This window comes from Plodia interpunctella, chromosome 16, assembly GCF_027563975.2.
Source record: "Plodia interpunctella isolate USDA-ARS_2022_Savannah chromosome 16, ilPloInte3.2, whole genome shotgun sequence".
Lineage (NCBI taxonomy): Eukaryota > Metazoa > Arthropoda > Insecta > Lepidoptera > Pyralidae > Plodia > Plodia interpunctella.
Genome location: NC_071309.1, coordinates 5264000 through 5286502, shown reverse-complemented (window position 1 = coordinate 5286502; position 22503 = coordinate 5264000). Strand labels below are relative to the sequence as shown.

General features: G+C 33.8%; 3 protein-coding genes across 3 annotated transcripts in view; 2 read left to right on the top strand and 1 right to left on the bottom strand.

The window, feature by feature from the left end:
- LOC128676393 (uncharacterized) overlaps positions 1-22243 on the top strand; it is a 61456-nt gene extending 39213 nt beyond the window's left edge. Inside the window, exons 3-8 of the mRNA XM_053756482.2 lie at positions 1388-1596; positions 5493-5628; positions 17665-17798; positions 18460-18636; positions 19087-19303; positions 19602-22243. Of these exons, the coding sequence (XP_053612457.1) occupies positions 1388-1596; positions 5493-5628; positions 17665-17798; positions 18460-18636; positions 19087-19303; positions 19602-19744 (1016 nt within the window). The 3' untranslated portion in view covers positions 19745-22243. The remainder of the gene's footprint in view (positions 1-1387; positions 1597-5492; positions 5629-17664; positions 17799-18459; positions 18637-19086; positions 19304-19601) is intronic.
- Positions 1-22503, bottom strand: part of alc (alicorn) — a 144237-nt gene that overhangs the window by 106827 nt on the left and 14907 nt on the right. The gene's annotated exons all lie outside the window — the stretch shown is intronic.
- On the top strand, positions 14370-15375 carry LOC128676397 (brachyurin-like). The gene is made up of 2 exons (XM_053756489.1): positions 14370-15071; positions 15106-15375. The coding sequence occupies exons 1-2, from the start codon at positions 14394-14396 to the stop codon at positions 15313-15315; spliced, it is 888 nt and encodes a 295-aa protein (XP_053612464.1). The 5' UTR covers positions 14370-14393; the 3' UTR covers positions 15316-15375.

Sequence of the window (22503 nt, the reverse complement as noted above, 5' to 3'; positions counted from 1 at the left end):
AAAAAAAATATTTCTGTGGGTAGGTTAGGTAGCAGTTGAAGCAATTAATATTTTAAGATGATGCTTTTTATTTTACATGAGTTTTTTTTTTTAGTTAAAGTTTATTTTTTTTTACCTTTTATTTAGTTTTGTTATTTTTTCAGTCTTAATCTGATAATTTAAATGCCTCTCCCCCTTTTATCTAGGTGTTTTCCCGGTTCTTCCTCAGCCATTGAAGGTCGGAGCCAAGGCCCACAAATTAATTATATATCCATATATAATGTGATATAACAACCAGTTCTTTATAAAAAGTACGATATTAAAACACATAAGTAGTTGAAAAGTACTCTCGGTGCGATAAGATTTGTTATAAAAGCCTATTTGTTCTTGTTTGAGTCGCTTACAAACTTACCGAGCTATTTGTAACTTACTCTGAAGAAATTATATTTAAACTTTGAATCCCCATTAAACTTACTACTTATTATCCTCTTAATCATAACGATATCATTATATATTTGTAAAAAAAGACCTTTCTCATCCTAGCGAGTTCGCGGTCGCGGGGATGTGACGCCTCTAAGCCCAGGGTCCTTAAACAATAATCTTTAAATTTAGAAGATTAGGCTGTGCTTTTACGACTGGCCACCTACATGAACCAACTCTCAGGGTTGTTGACTATCAGCTGTCAAGTCATCTTACCCCTTAGTCGCCTCGTATGATTTCCGCCAGAATGGAGTGGTTTTATTTTAGGGCGGAAATTCCCTCTCTTCCTTCGGTCATGTGCTTCACTTCTTCACGATCTCTCTCTATTTTATTAGGGCGGGAATTACACGCCTCCAATAAAATATATTTTAAATCGTACGAAGAATATGTACTTATTAAAAAATTACCAATCACACGAACATAAAACAGTATTCCTCTCTTTATGCTTTTAGGATTATATAAATATTGTTAGTATAGTATAATATACGCCATGTATACCTATGTAGTATGTATATACTACTAGGTATACATTTAACACTATACAATCTGTACTGCACAGCACATACGTAACAGAATGACAAACTAGGACCATTGTGATGCAAAGCGTGAAATCCTCCAAGACGAATTTCATTGCAGCTTGCAGCGACAAACACATTGCTTTCCATACATGCAATATTGAACCTAAACAATTAAGTACTGGCTGCTACTAAATCTGAAACAACACTGAGTAGCCCTATACAGTAAGTATACATCCAGGATATTGTATAGGAATACAACATATGAATATACGGATTATTTCAAAATTTATTTACAAGATTTCACTGTATCGACTGAATCATTTTCTCTTACCCGATATGTCACGTCACGTTTCCACCATATAAGCATTACGTTATCATCAGCACATGGACAAGTATATTCATTTTTCCAGTTCGAGGCCACACGGAGGTGAAGGTGGAGCTCCAGATGGAGCGCTGGGCCGCCAGGGGAGGCTCTGTGCGGCTGCGGTGCGTGCACGACGTGCCACCTCACCTGCTCGACAAGGTCGTGTTCCTCCGCCAAGGCACAAAGATCTTCCAGTACATCAGAGATAGAAAACCGCCTTATAGAAACTTCACTACGCCTGGTGCTGTATTAAACGTAAGTTTTATTTTATAAATTTATAATTTTAACGACTGAAATAGAGCTAATAAAGCCTCACTCCCCAGCTCTGCAACGAAAAATCACCAATCCAATGCTTCGTTTTGATATGAAAGAAAGACAAACAAGTACACTTTCACATTTGTAAGTACATACAAGGAACACCAATTAAAGATAACAAGGTGGTGCGATTAAGCTTCCATCAAATAACGTATTCATCAAATACTTCAATATTTTTGAAGTAACACACACATATGCTAATACTGAAAATTTGATGGAAGTCATAGATAGATAAAAGAAATATATATAAAAATATTTTTTTAATACTTAAAGCATCTCGTAGAATTTGTGTGTATTTAAATTAAATACGCCAATCACGACAATCATGAAACCGTGACATCTAATGAATCGCCTGAAAGTACTAGCCTTGAAAGTAAATATTGGCGGTGTTTTTGTCAATCAAGGCGGGCTCAATTTCCCGGGCCGGCCGGGTTGCCATTCTGAAGTTAACTCGGATTTAGTTCACTTGTATTTCTCGCATGTTTAGCCACAGAATTGCTTGGTTCGCTTCAAAGCTAAAGTTACGATTGCCAGCTATTGTCCCGACTCCCGACCATGTTGTTTAACACAATTGTAACATTTTGGAAACTTTATCAAGTTATCCGGGTGAAGTATGTGCAATACGAACGGAATTTGTAATAAATAGATACACCCCAGGACTTCGCTCCTTAGGAATTTTGTGATAAAAACTATCCTACGTGTTTTAACTATACCTATACCAAATTTCTTAGAAATGCAAGTTCACTCATACACTCACACTTATCCAATTTGTATAATATTAGTAGCAAATAGAATTAATTTAAATCACAATAAATAATCATAGAGATACTTCGACTTTTCTTATTTTTTTATTTTTATTTTGGTAGTCAAAAAGCTCTAATAACATGTTTGGTCGAATTCCATTCCTAAAATTTACCAATACATGATATTAAAAAAGTATTTTTCAGTAAACGGGTTCTAGACACAGCGCCGCCTGCTCGCGTATTTCCCGTGGGTGGTAAAATGTAGGTCGGCTGGTAATCGGCTAGTTGTATACGTCGTAATGAATTACAGTGTTCTGGTAAAAAGGCCTTCTATGTTATATTTTAAGCACCGAACATAAATAAAAGTATACTTGCTATTTTCATGTTTCAACCGCTCTGCTTTGCTCACCATAATATAGTATGTATGGCACTAAAAATTACAACAAAATTCCAAACAATATAAAAGCTTAAGTTTAAATTTTATTAAATTGCACCTCAAGATTTTATTAATTGATAAATGTTATTACGTTAAATGATTTCTTTAAAGGCAAAACCAAAAATTGTTGTAATTTTATGTGTTAGTGTAATTTGTTATTATTTTGTTATTGCTTCTCATTTATTAATTTTTGTACACTTATAGTCGGTAAAACATGTAACCTTAGCGTTGTCTTTCAACACCAATTTATATAAACTCATGTTTTTGCAAATAGAAGGAAAGAAAGAAGACAAACAAATGTTTATTTGGTACAACAAACTTATATGTAATACAGGATAAAAAAAATATTTCTATCGCTCGCTGACCGGGCACGACCGGGTCTTCCGAGTCGTTTACTTCAAGACAGCGTAGGTTCGTATACGGTAAAAAATAATAATAATAATGAAAGATAATCCTTGATACTATTTATAATTGCGTGCCTATTTTATTATTATTTCTATATCAAGAGTCCACAGCTGTGCTCATCATTATGAGTTTTGGCCCATGTTTTCACGCTATTGTGTCAAATTGTATTATTAATTTTACAAAATGTTTCATTTCATTGAAAGCTGTTCAAATATTCATGTTTGTTATTTCTTTGTAGCAAATAATAATGTTGATCCATTATGAACCGCCGAATTTAGGACATGTTATTTTTACATCATTTGCTCATCTTATTTATACCACGTAATTATCATATTAAACCTTCAGTGGTATTCATCACGGTTGAGGGTATCATAGTCATTAAATGGAGTAAAGAACACAAAGACTTTCTTGGCAACATTAATGGAGTGGTTTGCCATAGCCTTCTCCATTTCACACACTAGGTAAATTTTCAACTAGAGTGCAGGTTTCCTCACCATGTGTTTCCATGGCATGAATAGGATTCGAACCTGGGACCTTTCGGTTCACACGTCCTAATTATTATAATACCACCACTTCAAATGTTTTTTATATGAAGTAATTAATAAGTAAATATTATTAATTACTTCTTATTTGTGTTTCGAAAGACATATAGATATATGTCTTTCGAAACGCAAAAAAGAAACATTACTCGAATTCAATGAAGATATATACAGTAAGCAATCTGATCGGCCATGTTATTAATATTTTCGCTCTGGCCACTTGGTCCGACTTCCTTTGTCCGACTGATCGGACGATATTCGTTTGGTATTTTCTCTTCTGCCTCTCCGACATGTATATAATTTATGGCGATAAAAGTTCTACAATTTCAAGTGACGATGAAAACACGCTTTCTTTTATCAAGGCTATTCTAAACTTTGAGCACAGTAGATGTTTTAATACTTTTAGAGTGAGGTAATCGCATATTTTAGCATGGGTGTGGTGTAGGGTATAGGTAAGTGTGGGTAATTCGAAAGCGCAGTAAATTAATTCCGTCCGCCATTCCATTGCATGTGCAGCGGTCGTTTCGGGCTGGGCGTAACAGGTCGACCGGCTCCCAGTAGGTCATTCCATCGTGAGCTGGATTTTGTAGGGAATTTCATAAGGAATACGAATTATGAAACATCTTTTCCAAATGATGTTCATTTATTACCAAAAATACATTTTGAAGTAATATTCCAAAGCACTACCCCGAGACAAAGTTCCCAGAACACTGGCAGCATTTCCCCCCTGTATAGAGGTGTTACTATTTTTAATTCCTGACAGGTCTACCATCTCACTGTTTTTTTACTTTTATTAGAATTATTTATATATTTGGCGTTTATTGTATTTAAAACCATATATGAATATTCAATTTGTCAACAACTTAAGCCTAACTTGCACCAGTCATCTTTGCAATTTTATCTAATCTGCGGCAGCGACGCTTAGCGATGTTAAAATTGAGGCTTAGTTTTAAACAAACTATTAAAATCTGGCATTTTCTTCAACATATAAATTTAAATCCCTATTTTTACAAAGATTCTGTGTGAACACAAGTGCCTGTATATGATAATCCTGTAAATTTAAAACAACATTTATTTAGAAGCATCAACTGAAATCGGATATGCCAGAGAGAGCATAATGAATAACCACGAGTAATTAGTCGGTAAATGCACATTTACTGACTGACTACTAATTAAGGAAACGATCAAAGAGCAGAGCATTAAAACTGATGTAGATGGTGGTACAAAGTGTAAACATGTAAACTTCTTTACACATATTAGATGTATGAAATATATATAGTATTATTATAATATATCATTCACCTAATTAATATATAATTAATATATGATATATTAATATCGGTAGGGCACTTCTCGTTGACCTATGAGTAGATATAAAGTCAAATACCTATGTTTAGAAAAAACGTATAAAATATAATTAATATTTATACGTTAAGGTAAATTATGGTTTTGTAACAGGGTAAAATTTTCAAATTCAAATTCATTTATTTCGTGTATTTTACGCCATTTTTTTATTATTTTACAATTATTATCTTTTTGCAGCTAGAATATGGCCAGTTTTTTTAGGACGGTTAATACATGATTCCATGGTCAAATTGAAATAAGAAACATTGAGTTCCTTATTTCAATTTGGACCCATATTTCTGCGTATAAATTCCATTCCATTGAGTAACTACGATACAGTTAGTTATAAGCGTAATGTATTTGTTTCAGATCGCCTTAGCAACGGAGAACTCGATCATCCTCCAAAACCTGGACTTCGCCGCCAGCGGCAGCTATTCCTGCGAGGTTTCTCTGGACACACCCATTTACACTAAAGCGTCCATTGAGAGGCAACTTACTGTATTTCGTAAGTTATTTTTTATACTTCAATTATTGTAAACTCTTTGGTTTTGTAATAAATTGGTTAATTTAAATTTAGATAAGTGAATTATAGAAAATGTCTTTATAATTATTACATAGTTTAAAAAAAAAGTCGCTTCGCGCTGTCTGTCTGTATGCTGAGATCTTTAAAACTCCTCAACGCATTTTGATGCGGGTTTTTTTAAATAAATAGAATTATTCGAGAGGAAAGTATATAACATGCATAATATTGCACCTACGCGAAACCTTGACGGGACGCGGTACACAAATCACACAGGTAAATTATTTGTAATTACAAATAATTTAACTGTGTGTGTTAGTGTGTAGTAAACTGTAAATAAATTCAAAGATCAACATACCGCTATGAAAAAATGATTGCATTCAGATGGACTTTAGACTTAAATGTTTATCTATACATGTGTATGTTATACATGTATATATTATACATATAAATATTATAAAATATAGTACCTATCTTTGCATTAGTATCCCAAAATATAAGTCTCGAACTTGAAAAGAAACTTAAATTAACTTAATTAGATTGACTCAACCTACAGGGATCGTCCTTATAATTATATATTATTTTCATTGATTTCTTGTAGGTACTTGTATTACCAAACCCACGCAATACAAATAAATTGATGCTGCAAAATGTATCGCACAAAAACGAGTTACGAGAGCTGCGAAACCTATGCGCTACGAACTTTGGCAAAGTACATAGCGCGCTACGACACTGGATACAGTGTGCGGCGCTACGATTCACCTCTCTCGTGGTTCTTTCTTTTGCATATCTTTTAAAAGCTTTTTTATTTAATATCATGGTTCATCTATACCAATGTTTGTCTGTAATCAAATCTTACGAGTTAAAATTCCTCGACATACTTCCGCTTGTCTTACCGACCGACTGCTCCCAACGAGGGAACTCCTCAATGGTTACTATATGGCTATGTTTTTTGTCACGTTTTGAATGCATAAAGTTTACCATAAAGTAGTTTTAAATATCACATCTATATGAAAATGTTAAGTAAGTCGCGTTATTTCAAATCACTGCATTTTCGTTGATGCTAAACGATGGCGGGGCCTTATCTCCAGACTTTATATTCACGAGCACAACCCCAGAGGCGCCCACAGATAATTTCCGAAATGAAATTTTGCTTCCTACGTAAAGTTTTAGCAATGGACTTATATTATAACGGAGAATAACGATTATCCAGGGAGAGATTAATTCTCTGATCTATATTTTTAAAATTATCAGATATCAAAAGCCTTTATTGCGTACCTTGGGAATCACACTCTCTATTAGTGGAAACCATACAAAAATCCGTCCGGTAGTTTTTAAGTTTATCGTGTTCATACAGATTATTATCTGTTTGGAATATATAAAGACGAATTTTTGTAATATGTAATATAAACCATTACCTACAAACATCAGACATTATCGGTACATAAGGAAGATGATCCATGACTAATTGACCAACCCAATATTAATTGGTGGGTTTATGAGTATACTTTATAAAAAATACATTTAAATTTGTCGGAAAAACGTAAATAAGGAAAAAACGTTTCACGTTGGAATAGAATTGTACTATAAATATCCGTTCATACGGAACTCCAGGGCGTTTTCTTGAATAATTTATACTGTGACTGGCTACATTTGGAGTAGCAGCGAACTGTGAAATAAAACTTTATATTTATATTCATAAACAAAACTACTTATGATTTTCCACTTCAAGAACTTTAGATTTTATTAAATAGGTAGGTACTCGTACCTATAATGTTGTAGTTTAAGTCCTATTAAAAATACCATCCCTTCAGCTTTAGAAACCAAAAACGTATTAGTTTCATAGTTTTACAATGCAAAGTGGGATTATGTAAAGTTTCCATGCGACGTGTCCAATATTGCACATTGTTTGGTATATTTTGTAGTCGGTTCTGCTAAATACAAAATTAGGGTAAAAATTCTACACTGTATAGTTTAAATATGAATAGAATTAATACACGCTCAGATGAGAGAGAAAGAGAGTTAGTATGAAATTGTTAGTTTATTTGTAATTTTGTTGTTTTTAGCGTCATTGACAACAGCCCGATTAGTATAAGATATTATTAGATGTATTTCCTAACAACTTAACATAAAATGTTTGAGATTTTCAATATAATTAAATATTTCATGAGGATTGAGTTGGTCAAACACTACAATATAACCACTTGTAAAGTCCTGATTAAATATAAGAGATATTTCCTCGCCCTATAATCCCCAAATCTGGCACTTAACTTCCATGACAAATGCTGCGATCCGCACCGGCGCGGTTACAATGCCGATGCCCACCGAATTTATGTGCGGACCCAATACGTTTTCTATTATTGGGTTTTGTGCCGTCACAATATATTGCAGTTTATTATTTTGCCCACTTATCACGTCGTTGCTTGAATAAAACATAAATAAATATGTTATGTAACAGGGTTATATACTTAAATTAAAATACATACATGTTATTTAGTTATAAGATTTATACTCATTTATGTAAATTATTGTAATTTTTCTGACTAACCGAGCGGAATTAATGCAGGAAACTGCTGATCATTTAACTATATATCAAAAAAATATTACTTAAATTGCTCACCAATAATGCATGTATGCTACCTACTTATACAATGATTACTTAATTCAAGACGAATAAAATGAGAAATATTTAATTTAGAACGTATTTTGGAACATTATCATTAATGGTTCATTTTAATTCAAGCAGCGGTATCTCTGAAAAGCATCGCAATAAGTACCTTTTCCTACAAGTGAAATATCAATTTTATGTTTCACTCGATTAAGTTCATTTTTGAGCTTACACTTGATGTTAAAATAGTAGGTACCTGGACTTCGTATGTTTCGGTTAACGGAGCTGAAATACTGTAATTTCAAAAACACATCTATATCGGCGTCATTAAATTTGAAAGTCAAATCGATAATATAACGCTCCGCTGATAACTAATCATTATATTAGAATCATGATTAGAATATGTTATGTTCGCTCATTGTTAGCCATAGCTAAGGGCTATCATTACTCAAATTATGGACGCCAGACAAAAACTATATAAACTACTAACTAGATACTAGTTGATTTTTTCCGATATTTAATAGCGAAAAAAGCGGAATAAATTGCATCAACGTTTCTCCCAGACTCTTTTAAAGCCCGGACAACTCCGAACTCCTTCGAAAGTTGACCTAATCCGGGGCAAGCCGGACGGATGTCTGCCGTAGCCATCCATAGCCTTATAATTTTTAAAAATACAAAATTAAACAAATCAAAACACCTTTGTTAGAAATTTTATGCAAAATAATAACAATAACAGTTCATAATATTTTGAATACAAAAACAGAGAAAATAACAAACTCATTGGGAAATAAACAATGCCAATATATGTAACATAACTATATAGTTACCTATCTAAAAATCCACACCTAAATAACGTCCAGAGATATCGATGCTAAAGATACACTTTGTCGCGTACGAAATGTACTTATTTTATTTCTACTCTATATGTGTAGGTATTATGTAGTTACACTTTTGTTCTCTGGCCAGAGCGCAGCCAACACCTAGATATATTAGAAACTAGAAAACTAGTTTTCCAAACATTTTATTGGATCCAAAACCTAGTGAATTTTATTGACTATCCGCTGGTATAGAATCAAACATAGTTGGAACAAAACGTAAGAATACTTTGTGAAATAAAATGTTTCGCAAACACTTCGCTGGGAACGGTTCACGTTTGCGGAGGGGACGTTGCAAGGTTTATTTCTCCTCTTGGATCATTTATCAAGTGCCGGTCGAGTAACAAATACCGTGGTCTCGTTTTTATTGAGAAGAATTCGTTCTACGAATTTTTCGTAACCACTGAACATTATTTGAGCAGCGGGCGTGTTTTTCCCGCCCTAGAATACGACCACTACCTTCATATAAATAAATTATTCATATAACGCCAATTGTTTTAACATATTCTTGATCTTTCAGTAATCATTACAAGACTAACTAATATTTGCAATGTTAGTCACAGCTAACAGTTAATTTTCCTTTTGGATATCGTCTTTGAGTCAATGAATTACGATTCGGATGGAGTTCCATATAAATCAATGTAAATCACGAGCATCCACAGAGCAGGAAGAACCGCAGTCACGCGATAACTAGGAAAATCGGATTTGAATAGGCGCTGTTATTAATGTACCTCGTAATACTGATGGATGTTGGAGAAAACGTAAAAAAATACTCGGTAGACAGTACTGGCAGGCTAATAATATTTACGAATAAAAATATAAATTAAAATTTTTAGAAACCTCCATACTCGGAGAGATGGATAGAAACATACATACCTCCATACTCCATACTCCATACGGCTGAAAACACATTTTCCATAACAGAACACTCTCGATTACAATTTCATTTAAATTAAAAAAAAACTAGATTAAAATTGGTTCAGCTACAACAGACAAACAAACAGATAAAAATTTTTTAAATACTCTATGAATATTTCTGCCCTAAATATTTTTTTTGTAAATTTATTAAATGTATAAAACTTTTTTACTGTTTTATTATATACTGATGGTGATTGATATTAATTGATAGATATTGATGCAAACTAGCTATATAAAGAAATACCTAATTCAAACAAACCACAAATACGAATACAATGTACCTAAAGTCAACCACATGTCAAGTTGGACTGCAAAGGCATTTATGTCGCGGTAATAGGGGAGAATTTGCAATGAATTTGCAATGAATTTGCTTAGCTTGTACATGCACATCTCATCTATTGTGGTTTATATCATGTGGTGGTCCCTAACGTAATTTATCACGTACATATTACCACCTATTAAATTATTACGCCAGTGATTATTTTCCTTTGAGCGCGGCGGCGGCGTGACCAAGGCGTAAATGAAATGATTAATGTACCAAGCTGTTGCCTGTGGAGGTAGTTTTCAAAAGAAAATTCAGAGAAAAATGAGGTAAATTTTCGGTTCAAGTAAACACATTCTTTTATTATTATTAAGTAAACAGCCAACTTGAAAAGGCTCCGTCCTCAATCGGTCGTGGGCGATATTTTTTATAAGTATTACGCAGAAACGAATGCTAATGTGCGTTGTCGACTGTCTCTATATGTATCTATTTAGAAAAAAAATGTAGGCTAGTATTTTATGATTTTGTGTGTGACTTTATCTCCCACAACACTCCTACAAAGTCTAGACATGTACGGGTCTGTTCTACCTACTCAAGTACTCAATAACGACCTTTTATCAGATGAGATCACGTTAGGACGAATATTCTATCTCAACATTTTAGAAAATCTATTTTCTTAAACATAATATGAACGTTATGGGACACTCTTCATTATAAACCTTATCAGCCAGAAAGGAATTTATCAGTGAATATACCTTAGAATGTAATTCTTCTTTGAAGAAGTTCAATCGCCTACACAATGTCGAACAAGCCCATGGATAAAAGAATAAACAAGCCTATACTAATCAAGAAAGACGATCATCGCTTCGGTTTGTTCCCATTATGTCACACCGCGATTTGCAACACTGCTACACATCGAAAGAAAAATTCCCGTTCTATAGCATAATAAAACATTATTATTTGTTTTACTGTCAATTTATTACATTATATCTCCATCTTACTCTTATTGTATTACAACACAAGTTCATATTCTGTTATACATGCATGTAAAATAAGTACAAATCTTTAATCCTTATGTTTGTTTTATTTTAATCTTCTTAAATATTACTGAATACAGAGTGCCATTGAGTAACAGTATTACTCATTGGGAGGAAGATTAGTTGCAGTATGTAACACTGCTAACAACGAGAATTTTTCTCCCCGTGATGTGCAGCAGTGTTACAAACCACGGTGTGACACAATGAGAACAAACCATCGCTTCGCCAGTACCTATATAGGATTTTCATATAAAATGGGATTTTGTTAATTCATATTCATAACGTAGCTTCGTAACAATTATAGATATAACTCGTGCTAACTTATTTTATCCCGAATCCAGGAATGTTTTTAAATTTATTCTTAGATGAAGTACATAAATATAATGTAGTTAGTACAAATCCTTCACCAATCTCTTTTTCTGTTGTCTGATATTGTCCTCTCCTGTGTGTCGTATTTGTAAAATTTCATATATTAGCTGCACCCCTCGGTGTTACACGCGATTTATCATTCATTGTAATTATTAAGTACAGTAAGTTGTAAGTATATAGTAGCACAAATCACAAATCAGGAATGGCGCACTTTCGGGTTAAAAAGTATGTGTTTATCCAAGTATCCGCTTACGTACCTTAGTTCCAAATTTCATTGTTCGAGCGTGAAGTAACAAACATACTCAAAATTGTCGCCTTTATAATGGTATGGTATGATACTAGTGGTATTATTACATACAATTAAATGTCTGGAACATTTAATTTTATTTATTTGTATGAATATGACAAATCCTGCTAATAAAAAAATACGTTAATTAATTTAATCCAAATCATAAAACATATCATACTTGGAATCTCCCAAAATAATTGTTTAGGTACATATACTGATAAAGATTTACATTTACTACATGAAAATTCTAAAGATAACAAAACCGTTATCTCCATAGTAAAAGTAGTACGGCTCCCACCAAAATGCAAATAAGATAATTTGAGAAGAACGTGTACTTTATTACTAGATACTTATCTCCCCTCGCCCCTGTCTCCCAAGCCCAACACAGCGAAATTAACTTATTTGGATATCTCCACGAGTACTGTTTAATATTCTATACAAAACCCTCGTCTGGCTGGGAAACTAAATCATTGCTAACTTAACTATTGTTATCTTCTTATCAAGCGTGGTGTTTGACAGACAACACTGGTGTCAGATTTCTCGCGATATTTCCTTTACCTTAAGCAGACCTTAAGCATGTGAAAATTTATTTAAATTGAAAAAGTATGTGGTACCACAGAGGTGAATGAAAATATCTGTGCATTGATCTATATGAGCTTTTGTTGACTTTCTCAATCCACGGGCCCGTACAAATACCAGCAAAAACATAAACAAAAAACTCAGTCGAGTGCGGTCATTACATACAATTTATAGAAATTATTCATGTACACTTTATTTTAGTCCATAAAACAACTTTCTCATAAAAAAATCTGTAATAACGACTTACAAATAGAATCGTAGGTAATACACACGTCACTTGAAAAATCTCAATTTACAATTCTATGAAATATATATATTAAAACAAATGTGTTGTTATCATGGAATGAGTAGGTACTCCGTACAAGCGGAGTACCTACTAATTCCATGATTGTTATTGTATTACATAAAGTTTTATTTAAAAAGTTAATTGTTTATTATAAACAAGCTGATACCCGCGACTTCTTTTTTTGACAGCCTATGTACACAACTTATGGACAAAACATACTTTAGCTTAAGTGTAATTTAACTTTTTTTTAAATAACGAGGTAAGCTGAGAGTATACACGTTTGTTATTATGACGTCACACTATGTAGCTACTGTCATGATGGCCGCCTGTGTTATCACCGCGCATTAAATTTTCACATTTATTTTCAAAAGTTTTACCGACTTGTTTACATGTAAAAGGCACATTTATTATGTTTCATACTCCATTTTGATATCAGTCAAGTAACCAATTTAGTCAAAAAGCCCGCCTGGGAGTCGTACCCACTTTTGCTTATTTAAAGTAGCTGATGAAAAACTGAATGAATCTTCGTGATAGTGATTTAGACGGAGTGGGCAGTCCTAATACTTAAAACTATTTCAGCATCATTTCAGCGTCTCAGTCAGTTTATATTATTTAATCTGACTGAATAGTATTCGCCTTCAGACAGCCCGTGATAAAGGTTTTACCTCGTACCTACCGTGAATTATTGTTAATCTCCGAGATTATAATTAAAATAAAATTTCAGTTAATTCCTATTAATCTTCGTCGTAAATTTGGATTTATTTATGACAAAGTCCGTCTTGAATATTCGGTATTTGATCTATTTGTCATATATTCAGTTCCACTAAGCCATTTGTTTTGTTTTTATAAGTTATCTATTTATAGATATGTGTAACACATCTTTGGTAAAATATATCGGCTTTTAGACAATATCGTCACATTTTATAAATTACTAAAGTCAACTAACTAGGTATAGGTATATTAGCTTCTGAGTATTTTTAATGGCGCGTTTGCTTGAAATACATACATGCTTGCATCCATCAGTGTGTGGTAAGATCATTTCCCTTTAAATCCATGTTTCGTCAATTTTGCAACCGAGTTTTATCAAAATAAAAATATGTATACTTAGAATAATTAATATTCAGCAAGTTTTTATTTCGCCAAAATATAAAAATACAATTCTTGAACAGATTGTTTTGGGCTTTAATATAAAAATTAAATTTTATTTAATGTTATTCTGCACACAAACGAAGTTGCGGCCACAGCTATAAATTACGTTTAAATTCCAAGAGTTACAAGTACTTAAGTGCTTAAACCTTGTAAAACATATTAAAAAGAAGTAGAGACGACAGTTGTATTGTTTTCTAGTATTTACATTATCAGCTATGATTCGTATAATTAATACAAGCCATAAAACTTTATATCGGATTAATAAATAATTTACAGCTACCAGAATAATGGCAGCCTGTTATTTGTACAAAAGATAAGAATTACTTACATTAATCCTTTATAAACAGAGCTCTCCTGACCCTCCCACAATCGAGTACAATGCGTGTCTTGGTAGCGACCTTCCTCTTTGTTTCTGCCTGCAAGGCTGCTATTTATGCTGAAAATCACAATCAAGTGAGTGAAGGTTTTATAAGATGGCATCAAAAAGTAGGAATGAAGAATGCCGAAGAAATTAAGAAGACTGAAGAATATTTCTATTTTCTTAACCGCATCGTAGGAGGAACTATAGCGCCAGTGTCGGCGCATCCGTATCTGGTTGGCCTGCTAATAGATGTTAATGGTTTGCCTAGTCCTTCTGCGTGCGGCGGCTCCCTCATCTCGGCCACGAGGGTGATGACAGCCGCGCACTGCTGGTTCGACGGCAGGTTCCAAGCGCGCATGATGACCGTGGTGCTCGGGTCAGCATTCCTCTTCCACGGCGGACTCAGGACTCCCATCTCAGCAATAGCCGTGCACCCTCAGTACGATTCACGCACGTTTGCCAATGACATCGCAATTTTATATCTACCTATCTCTGTCTCATTTACACATGCTATCAGGCCGATAGCTCTACCCTCTGGACACTTGCTGCACATGGATCTTAGTGGTTTTTGGGCGCGAGCTGCGGGGTACGGCAGATATTCCGACATTACTACCCCTACGACGAACACTGTGGCAAGAAATGTAATTTTACAAATGATTGACTTGAACATGTGTCGGCGAGCATTCGGGAACATTGTATTATTTTATTGCGACAACGTGCATATATTAGAGTCCAAACTCTAATATATGCACGAGTGGATATGGCGGTGTAGGTATTTGTCAAGGAGATTCTGGTGGACCACTTACGATTATAAGCGGCGGACAGGACGTCGTAGTCGGAGTGAGCTCCTTCGTGGCTCGTGATGGGTGTCAGTTAGGATTTCCATCAGTGTTTGCGAGCGTTTCATCTTTCATCGATTGGATTCATCGTCATATGTAAGATACAATATCGAAATAAATGAATCGCTATATTTTTTTATATAAAATATGGTATAGAATCTCTACTTGTTGTTTCTGTAGCTTAAGAATTCATAAATACCTAAATACAATTTTAATAAATATACCTATGGTATCTATTATGTACCACAAAAGGTCAATTAGGTACATAATTCAATTTCTTTTCTAAATTTTAAATAATATTTCCAAAGAACAAGTGGTAATTGTTAGTAAGCTGTTTGTAACAATAATACCGTTCTCAAATAAAACCCAAAACTTTGAAAAAGAAAGATAAATGGCACGGAGAGCTGCGGCGAATAAATTTTGCTGATTGAAGACAGCAGGCAATGGGGATTTGTTTAATTTGTTACAAATTTGGATGTATTTACTTTGTTATAAATACTCTTTAGTGTAAATTTCTAGTTGTCGCAATAAAATAATAAGTTAAGTAGATGAAAAACTAACCTAGAAATATAAAAACGTCTAAATAGAGACATCGTAGTTAGCTAGTTAACTTCTGTGACATTACAAATTTAAACAATAGGTTATACCATTCTCGTCACCGTTAAACCGTAAAAAAAATAGTTACGCTGTATTTAGCTACGTTGAACGTTACAGATATTATGCCACTTAAACTGAAATGCATATTCAATTTATTTTACCTCATGTTCATTGTCTCATGAGGTAAAATAAATTCATTCCAACATTTCTAACGGGATCTTCCACCAACCTATTCGGTTCAATTGAGGAAGCTTTGCCAGAAATCATATGGAATTTCTGTCATTATTTGGTTGCACAATACATAATCATAATATAAAACGCATTCATTAATTCAAATTAAGCAATTTGTCAGAACATTGGGTCGAATCAATAAAACTGGCCATAATATTTCAATCAGGAACAGGAAGGAATGGAAAATGTAAGGGGGGGACAGAGGGAGATCGTGTCCGGAAATTGGTTAATGGATGACAAAGAATGAAAGAACTCTTAAATAATTTATAGCGATCGGAGCGAAATACTTGAAGCTACCGCTGCTTAGATAGATAATTATTTATTTGTTCTGCTGTACATAAAATTTACATAATAATAATAATCTACACAACATCAAAACTCTCCAAAGGGCCTCTACGTGTTGGATCTATATCCCCACGCAAGCCTCTCAAAGGACCGGACTTAGTGGCGTTAATTTTTAAAAGGAGATACATAATAATAATAATAAAACTAACTACACTAAACATATAACAAAACTGACATGCATTTGTGTGTCACAGTGCACGAATGGGCTTCAAGTATTTACACCTTTACCTATATACTTATATGTACACATGTAGTAGATAGTATAGCTATATGTACTGGGTACGTAATACCAAGACTACACTCGTAAACCAAGCATACCTACCTACATACAATGATGCAAGATTCTATATCAACAATATCGACGCTATCTCGTTCTCAAAAGATGTTCGTGTTTTATATTTATGAAGATGTATTTTATATATGATGAACCGTAATTTGATCGAACCAAAATTGATGCAATTTTGTCCTACTGACAAGATGATTTTCTGTTTGTTCTTATGAAAATATGAATATAGAAAACCTACATATTATTATGCGAAACTTATATGACAATTACGTTTTCTTAATGAAAGCAATGTCTCTGATTTCGTAGATTGCCTTCATTAATAAAAACTATTTGTTAGTAAGTAGGTAGCTCGCCTATTAGACAAAATTAAGTCGAGGTTAAACTAATAAGAACTATGAATGCATGAAAATATATCTACTATGTTCACAGGTATCTTTAGAGCTCAGACTAGAACAAAGAAAATAGGAAAACAATTATTTCGATTTCTGTATGCTGGACAAAACACTTAACTTACTTACCTACTTGCTTCGAAAAATAAACCCAGTGAATATTAACCTGAATATTACCTTATAAAAATAAGCTCTCTAATCATCTTAATAAAATAAATAAATATAAATAAATATATTAGGACAAATCACACAGATTGAGCTAGCCCCAAAGTAAGTTCGAGACTTGTGTTATGGGATACTAACTCAACGATACTATATTTTATAAATAGATACATATATAAATAAACATCCAAGACCCGGGCCAATCAGAAAAAGATCATTTTCCATCATGACCCGACCGGGGATCGAACCCGGGACCTCTCGGTTCAGTGGCAAGAACTTTACCACTGCGCCACCGAGGTCGTCAAAAAAATATCGTCTTATAAAAATAAGCATTAACCTGTAGCACAGGTTAACTCAAAATTTGAATCTCGTGTTGTTTTTTTAGATAGGATAAATACGCGTGTATTATTTGTTTTCATATTACATGTCTTTCTTGCAGATCCCCAGAAGCATCATCCAAGAATTGACTTCCCGACGAGGTACCTCAGCTTCGGAGATACGCTCCGTGCGAACTGCACCACCGCGCCAGCGTTGCCTGCCCCTCATATCACTTGGTTCATTAACGGCAAGAAGGTAACATTTTTCGTTATTAGTTAGTACATTTAAGTATTACGAAGCAGCTTCAGCTGTTTCGTAATTAAAACATTCGAAACTAAGTAGCACCTACTTAGTTTGAAATAGAATGATTTTCCGTTATCTATTACACAGATATTCAGAAGATATTGCTTAAGTGGATATTATTTTTTAAGTACCTATCTACCTAAAATAATATAAATCCATTCTTAAGATTTCATTTGCTCCATTGACAGAAAATGTGTGAAAACCATTCCTATAAAACTTTATAGGAATGAGCGGCGTTAAACACCTAACCTTTTGATCATGTAATTTATGTACATTGTTATATTACTGATAAGCCCTAAAAATGGTACCTACCTATGCCCTTCTGTCGTAATAGGGACCTAGGTCGTTCCGAAATGCTAGTAGTGTGTAGCTTCGGTAAATATTATTTAACTTAAAAATAAGTTAAGGTCTAATTTCTGAATGAATTATTTCATTTATTGATTACTCATTCACGAAAATCACTTTTGGCAGAAGAATAATTGTGTTCTAGACCGAATATTCGTCACACAATTTTTATTACATTATTTTAGAAATAAGTATATAAAAAAACAAGTGCCTACTTTGTTATTAAAACTCGTAATATATTTTTGAAAGTTTCTTTATTGATTTTCAGATGAACGAGCTAGTAGCTCACTCGCATAAAGTGCGCGTGCCCAGCGAACGCAGCGGGCGGCGAGGGCTCCTGCGGATGGGAGGCCACGAGGACGGCACTAGCGCGTCGCCCCTGCTCGCCCTCACTCACGTCTCTCATATCGCTACCAAAGGACCTGGGTGTAGTCTCAAGGATCAGGTACCTATAACTACACAAAACGTAGTATATTCATTTAAAAACTAAGCCATTCTAGTACCTATAGGCTGTGGACATTTAGGACAAACGGACAATTTACAGTTTTTCTAAAAGACTAGGTACAAGATTTTTCAGAAGGCATGAAATTAATAATATAAATAATTAATAATATAAATTGCGTTCAGGATAAACTAATACTCATTATCAATACATATAATAAAACAGTAGAAAACAAATTCCTGTACATTTACATAAAAATAAAATTAGGCGACAAAGTCACAGCAACAGAGTAAGAATTAGAAAAAAAAAGTCTTGTCTGTATATCTGTCTGTTTGTACACACTAATCTTGATAGTTTTTAACTATACTATGGTATATTTTATTTTTATTTTTAGTATATTTTATTTTTTTGATTTAACTATTTCCTAACCTAACCAATCAAAATTACTTTCAGATGTCAGAAATGAAGCATCACGAAGGGCCCAATATAATCCACACAGTCAGCCGACACAAGAGCAGACGGCCGAGCCGCGGCCGGGACTTGTACGTGACAGTCTCTGAACTGCAGCTGGTGGCCACCGGGAGACTGGAGGTGACCTGCGTCAGCACCATCCCCGAGTTCCGGAGTATTGATGATAAGTTTGCAGATGTCAGAAATGATACTGTTATTGGTGAGTTAGAACCCACGGAATTAGTTATGTACCTATTTTGAATTGGAATAGATACTGGGAACGGCCTATGTTATAGAGCCAGGTTTCTTTATTGTTCAAGCCCATGACTAGTACAGAGCCAAATAAGTTGGTACTTTTGTTTGGATAAGTTAATACTTATGCATAAGTTACCGATTATATAATTATAATCGGTGGTTGACACACTGAAAATGTACAAACCAGATGTACGGGTGAATTAACTGGAAAAATGAACGAGAACAAATTTATTAATGTGATGTTTATTTCTTTTATATTTCAGTGGACGTGATCCGGCCATCCCCCAACCCCCTGCCCTCCGCAAATCTCACAATGCCAGAATCCAGCGCATCTCTAGGAGTTACGTTAATAATATGCAAACTACTAATACTCATTCTCACTAGTACCTTGCTCAACGTGGCTTGAGGAAAGGTAATCTTAGTTCTAATTTTGTAAGCTGTGATAAAATGTAAATTCACTAAGGTTAATAAGATGCTTGTAGATGGTACAATTGTTATTGGCGTTATTGAGTCTGCTGAGTAGATTGATGCGTACGTTGGAAATTTGGCGATCGAAATAGCGCAGCTCAAAGTTAAAAAAAAAACTTACCTTTTAAAGTTTATAACACATTCGAACTTACGTTGATATTAATATTTGCAGGTTGCGCGATATATTTTAAATTTAATTAAAATTTTAAATACATTACAGCCTATTCACCTTGTTACATGTTTTTTATAATAAATATTGAATAGGTACCTATACTTAGATGTATTGAATGACCTACTTATTTGTAATTAAATTAATGTCAAATTTTTATTTTATTTAAAAAATGAATGAAGTAGTTGATTTTGATTGGTATTTTAAAGATAATTAAAATTATGTCTAGCAAATTTATAACTAACTGTGGTTGAATTTGTCAGGCTTAACAACTATCTACCTACCTACACATTTATAATAGACAAAAACGCAGCATGACCTAATTTGTATACCTACCTACCAATTTTACATTATTTTGGAAATCATTTGATAATACAACGCACATATATAAATGTGTATTTTAATAAACCTAAGTAATATGTACCCAGTAAGTAGGTACTTTTTTAAATCTCGCCGGTACGTATATGACTTTTTATAAGTTACTGATTACGCTCCCAATTTCGCCAGTATTTTAGTAGGTAGGTATTTACTTACACAGGAAAACAAAGGATATTGCATGTAATGTCACACCACTGTTACAAATTAAATATTAATATAAATTGTATAATTACCTAAACAAAAGAAAGCTTTGAGTTTACTGTAATTTAAGCGATGTTATTTAATGCTTAACAAAATCGCCATTGTTGTGCCTAGATCTTTATAAATTCGCCAAAGTAACGAAACATATCATTGCTCCACCATGGAGGCCCTTATGTATCCTTAAGTTAGCTAGTAAGTAACATACCTAATTAAATTATTCTTAAAATTTATCTATTGCTAATTACATAAATCGGGCAAAGCTATTCCATTATTTACTATTTCGACTTTTTAGATATATCTACCTAGTACATAGGTGTAAATAGTAGAGAGAAAGACAAACGAAGGGAATTAATAATGGTCACCGTCCTATTGTGTCTCGTTTAGGTCTTCCTATAGATCTTTTTTTCCCTCTATCCACTGCACTGGTCAATTGTGAAATAAAATGGAGTTGAACCAATAAAGGTACTCATCCCCGCAATTACTTCTATGGTCTAACTCGAGCAGGGTGGGTTTACGCCCAGATAAACCACTAAGCGGCGTAAACGCATCTATCAGAGGGGTTAGTGCGGGTTTCCATTTCACTAACAACTATCCAATCACATTGCGCCATTGTGACGCAACAACAACCACACCGTAACCATAAAAGTTTAAATTTACTCGGATACCCTTCGTCTTCGGTTACGCAACGGTGTACGACAAGATGTGGGTATAGGTACATATATTTTGTAAATGTCGAAACAAACACAGAACAACAATTTAGGAGATTCCTCACACTGGAGCCCTGACCACCGGTAAATGGGGTTTGACCCCGCCACCCTTATTATTTTTAAATAAATTTATTTTAATGTGTAGATTTGATTTTTTTTATTTAAAAATCTAGCAAGCGAGAAAAGAAATAAATAAAAGAAACTACAAATTAAGCCCCAAACTAAGTTTTGTCCTTTTCCATAAATAAGTTTATGGCCTTTACTATTTCCCATTAGATGTAGGTACTAAAATAAGAAAACATTCTTATTTATCTTCATACAAGTCGTATCTCAACTTAGATCTAATATTTGGGATCAATATAACGTTTTAGATAAGTATTCATAAGTAGTGCTTATTTACTTATTGAACCTTTTGTTTTATTTAACATCGAGGCGGTGGCGTCAACTTTGGCGCTGATACAAAAATTACTAGTTCTTTCTAACACTAAAATCTACCCACGATTGTATTGTGTTAGTGTTCGTAACACGATTACGATTACACGATCGTGAACGGTACTTGTTCAAAAACATGGTAAGTACCTATTACATTTAGTTAAGACTTCCCTTACAATATAGTACTTTGCGATGTCCTTATTCCTACGTTGTCTACAGGGCTGAACAGTAAACAATGTTAGATCATAGTGTTATATAGATACAAAGACTTGTTATGAATAAATTTAATGGTCAATGGATGCATAATGTAATACATACACATTATACGTACGACATTTATTTTCTTTTGTAATACTCGTATCACAATCGCAGGTGTCACTTATGATTTGTGCATTACCGGAGGCCAACTAAGGACTAGATATCTATTTTTAAATGTCTTTAGTTTTATTTTTCATTTATGCATTTTATCGAATTAATGAGAAAATATAGTAATGATATGAAAAAAAAACTGGAGTTTCTTTTTTTTGTAAATAGGTATGCTTATTTTGGCGCTTTACACCTCGTCCTACATGTTATATTCCACCGTTTGAATAGCCTTTTCTTAAAATTGCTATCGATATTCGGGTGTAAACCAAGTTTGCATCAAGTTATTAATGATCCTTTTCAACCTTTTCCTTAGTTACCTATATCTTCCAAATTAGACCATGTGGAGATTATCATATCAGGAGCGCTATTTTCGATTTTGTAAATATCGAAGCACCCGTCAACCTATATAACTTTTTGTTGATCTATATCACATAAAACCTTTGA